The sequence below is a fragment of the Rhipicephalus sanguineus genome, chromosome 4 (assembly GCF_013339695.2).
Source record: "Rhipicephalus sanguineus isolate Rsan-2018 chromosome 4, BIME_Rsan_1.4, whole genome shotgun sequence".
Classification (NCBI taxonomy): domain Eukaryota; kingdom Metazoa; phylum Arthropoda; class Arachnida; order Ixodida; family Ixodidae; genus Rhipicephalus; species Rhipicephalus sanguineus.
The window spans coordinates 154,611,589-154,615,899 of NC_051179.1; the positions used below are offsets into that span (position 1 = coordinate 154,611,589).

Genomic DNA, 4,311 nt, shown 5'->3' on the forward strand with positions numbered 1-4,311 from the left:
AGACCCCACTAGACTTCACTGCAAAGGCATAAATGAAGATTCAAGTTGCAGCTGATCCCATTGCTGAGTAGAGTATACCTGTAGAAACGTTGTGTGAGTTCCGTTTTTGACTGCCACAGACGTTCCAAGGAGTGATATCACACGAAAGCTTCCACTTGCTAAACGGCACACACAGGAATGGTGACACGCACGATGTCTTCTGGGGCAAATTCAGTGTCGTAAACAAACCCTGCACATCTATGAAGGTGGTGAGGAAGACCAGAGTTGCACAGCTGGTCCTCTTGCCGAGCAGAGCATGCTGTAGACTGCAGAAACGTTGCAAGTGCCGTTTTTGACTGCCACAGATGTTCCAAGGTGTGATATCACACGAAAGCTTTCACTTGCTAAACGGCACAGACACGCATGATGTTTGTTGGGGCAGTTTGGTGTTGTGAACAAACCTTGCACATCTGCAAAGGCGGCAAGGAAGAGCAGAGTTGCACGTCTGATCATCTTGCCGAGTGGACCACGCCTGTAGAGACGCTGAGTGTGCTGTTTGCACAGCCTGCATATTCATTTGCACTCCTCTAGTATTCTGGATATTTGAATCTTGTTGGGGTCTCTGTGGGGAATGTGCCCCTAATTTTGGCCACGACGCATGAGGGTAGAATGAAGCGGTGACCTCTACTAAGGTGACCCCACAGCCAGCGGACGAACTGCCTGTAGGCAGTGTAGCGGTATCTCCTGTAGTAATAAAGAGTGGAAACACACATTGAAAAGTCAAATCTTTTGAAAAAGAACACAAGCCGCAGTGCTATAATACAATTTATGCTTGCATGTACAGCAGTTTATGGAGCTGTGCTGACCAATACAACCTGAATCTTTGCCCTTGAAAATTGCAGCTAAGGCGACGCACGTACCGCGCTAGTTCAGCCAATAAAATGCATCAGATGCACAGCAGCAGATTACCTTATTCTCGTAATAATGGTGCGTCCGCACAGCAATAAGGGTTTTTTTTAATTATGAAAAAAAACCGGTAGTGCCATATTAGTCAAGTAAAAATATTTACTTGTGGATGTCTTCGTCCATGCAGTCCCTGCGTGCCCGCAGTTCGAAGTACGCCACACGGAGCACAGCGATGTTGAGAGACAGGAGGTGGAACTCCGGGTGCTCCGTGATGCATCCTTCAGGCTGAGCAGCAGTGACAGGCTCTCCCATCTCTCGACAGCAGCGGCACTCCTCCTCGCTGAAGTTGTCCAGCACCACGCAATGTCCGCACTCGCACTTGAAACAGTACCCCCCCCCCCCCAAACAAGCGCGCAAAAATTTCACTTGGGCTGCATTCATAAAATCCGGAATGAACGGAAAAAGTTCTATGCATAGCTGCAAGCAGGGTAACAAGGATCTTTCGGTCAAGGTGTAGCCCGATGAAGATCGAATTCTTTGATGAAAATTTGATTCCTTGAGGCATAGCTACCTTGCAGCGTGAATCATAACAAATAAGTTCTATCCTGGTCCGGGTCCGTTGCGATGTCTTTTGACGTACACTACAGGTGTCGCACGGCGCGCTTTTGACTTTTTTAATCGTGACTGGCCTATTTGGGCAAACTGCAGAATGCGGCCGGCTGCGGTCGCTAAGTTCGATCCCTATCGGGACTCGGATGCGATCGAAAGTGCACCATGTGACGAAACATTCTGCGCGAATGGCACATTCGTAGCCACGACGGCGTAGACACCGTTGCGGACTGGCCTCAATGACATCGCCTTGGTACTGCATAAATAAGAAGCCGCCGGAGAGATCGCACAGCGCACGCGGGACGGAATTTTGGCCCTAGAGGTAAACCCTCGCTTCGTCGCGTTGACACACCAACTTCGGAGGCACCTAGCTGAAGCACCATTTCTTTTTCCTGAATGGAAGAAATGCGTAGGCACTTACCAGTCAGTACGGATGAGTCGCGAATGAAACTCTTCACCGACGTCTTCGCTTGGCTGACTGGCCTCGCCTTCCGTCGACAACGAGGCTTCGCTCTCCGACGGCGCGGCCAGCGGCCCGCTGTCGTACGCAGGAATGCCCGCCGCGCGAGCTCGAAGGAGCATATCGCGCTCCACTTTGCTTAGGTCGCTGAAATGTAAACCCGCTTCCCTTGCGAGGTCCTCGTTGCAAGGTTCGGCGGATTCAACGTCTGCGCCGACATCCATCGCAGCCATGATCACGGAAAACGGAAACGGTCATGAAGCAGCGGAAGCAGCCGCATACGCATGCGGTGACGTTTCATGGCGCCCTCTGATTCGCTGAGAGCAATGTACGCAGTGACGACACAGCTCCAGCGCCCAATTTCAGGCAAGTGAAATTGAGGAAGAGATATTTGGTCTTTGATTACGAATTTCTCCACTAATACTCATCTTTTGCACCGAACAAAAACCTACACGCATTCCCGAATGCCCGTCTTTCGTCCCGTATCAACTTCGTGTTGCTCTTTATTGTCCCTTTAACGCATGCAATATTGTGTGGCAGACGCGTACGATCGCGGGAGGTGTCCAAACACGTGGATTGCGCAACGAGCGGGTGTTTTAAAGGCCCATGCATTACAAAGCGCTCGTGTCGAATATGCGAGTACTTCAGAGCGTGCAAGCACAGACGCTACGTGTTTGCCTCGGTCTACCACGAAGCACCTCAACAGCCGGAACAGTTATATTGGCTCGGGACCATCCGGTCACGACCTACGTCACAACCGACGCGCTGAGAGCGCATGTTCGACATATTTCACGGATGGTGTCGAGCCATCTGCCGTACCTGCCAGAACAACGACCACAGGCGTCGTTCTCCAATGTCGTCAGCTCTTACCGGACTTTGCTACCATCAGGTTTCACACCCTCGGCGCGTTCACCATCCGCCTTGTGGTGCTTACGTCTACCCGAAGTGCGCCTTCCCGTCCCAGGAATCAGAAACAAGAAACACCTTTCTCCCTTGGCCTTGAAACAAGCAGCTCTGGACTGTTTGCATACTTTTATGCTGACAGAATTCACGTATTCACGGATGGCTCTACCACCCAGGCCAGCTCCACCGGCGCCACCGACATCTCATCACGACACATCAACCTCGCTTACAAACTTTGTCACGTGAGCACATCGACTGATTCGGAGCTTGTTGCCCTGCGAGGTGCCGTCGATTATATCAAGCAACAACCGGCTGAGCGATGGGCAGTATTCTGCGACTCAAAGGCGCCTCTACAATGTCTTTCGTCGGCACTTCGTCGCGGATCGTACGTGTGTGTGAGATACGAGAAATGCTGCCCTATGCAATCGAAAGAGGCACAACGTTGTGTTTCAGTGGATACCAAGTCATTGCGGTGTCTCCGGCAACGACCTCACCGTTGAAGCTGCCAGAAAAGCACATGTAGAGACGAACCCTGTTTCTATACCGTTATCTATGATTGATGCGGCTCGACACCTAAGTAAGCTGGCGCAGGACATGACACTGCAAAAGTGGCAAACATCACAGTTCACACACCATCGACTGTATTCTCTCGACCCATCTCTACGACTGCGGCTACTACCTGGTCTTTCCCGGGAAGAAGATACAGTGTTGTGCCGTCTGCGTCTGGGTGTAGCATTCACCAACGCCTACTCATTTAAGATAGAGATGGCCGACAACGCCGAGTGCAACGACTGGGCCGTTGAGGAAACTATTGAGCACCTTCTGTGTTACTGCCCGACATACGCAAACGAGAGGCTTCACCTCAGCACAGCACTGAATCAAATGGACGGAAGCGCTTTCACTGTCGCGAAAATATTGGGACCATGGGGCTGGCCATCACAGTTCCGAAAGGCAACGAAAGCGCTGTTGCGTTTTCTCAAGGATACCGGACTGATTCGCCGTTTGTGATGTCAAACGCGGAACTCTTACGTCTGCTGAAAGAGTGACTTTTCTCCCCTACTCTCTAACTTTCTTCCCCCTCCCCCCTTCCCCAGTGCAGGGTAGCCTACCGTGCTCAGCCCTGGTTAACCTCCCCGCCTTTCTTTTATTCTTATTCTCTCTCTCTCTCTCAGATATATTTAATCATCATCAGCTACAAAAGCATCAATAAAGTGGCGCAGCTCCGTACGGTCGCGTTTGCCTTAAGGAGGTGTAGTGGGCCTTTCGCTGATTCGCAAAAGGAACAGTTATGGCGTAGTGGGCACTTAACAAGTGTACTTGCAGTAGGCATTCTAGGATAGTTTCAAACGGCCAATGTTGCGCGCATAGACATTGGTTGCCTTGCGAAGCGGTGGAGGCATGCACTGGGAACCGAAGCCAGGCTAGCAATTGAGAAGGCGATGCGCACGAGCCCG

At 51.3% G+C, this 4,311-nt stretch overlaps 1 protein-coding gene across 1 annotated transcript; it reads right to left on the reverse strand.

Moving 5' to 3' along the window:
• Positions 1 to 566: 566 nt before the first annotated feature.
• On the reverse strand, positions 567 to 2,178 carry LOC119389070 (P2X purinoceptor 7-like). The gene is made up of 3 exons (XM_037656343.2): positions 1,926 to 2,178; positions 1,049 to 1,316; positions 567 to 723 (listed from the first exon to the last, which is right to left on the reverse strand). The coding sequence occupies exons 1-3, from the start codon at positions 2,176 to 2,178 to the stop codon at positions 567 to 569; spliced, it is 678 nt and encodes a 225-aa protein (XP_037512271.2).
• Between the last annotated feature and the right edge of the window lie 2,133 nt (positions 2,179 to 4,311).

What these genes read in the sequence shown, in the direction of transcription:
- LOC119389070 (XM_037656343.2), bottom strand. Translation starts at nt 2,178, where the DNA reads ATGGATGTCGGCGCAGACGTTGAATCCGCCGAACCTTGCAACGAGGAC. An exon ending in GTTTCATTCGCGACTCATCC is followed by an intron (nt 1,317 to 1,925) that starts GTACTGACTGGT and finishes TTATGAATGCAG; the next exon opens with CCCAAGTGAAATTTTTGCGC. An exon ending in ATGGACGAAGACATCCACAA is followed by an intron (nt 724 to 1,048) that starts GTAAATATTTTT and finishes TTATTACTACAG; the next exon opens with GAGATACCGCTACACTGCCT.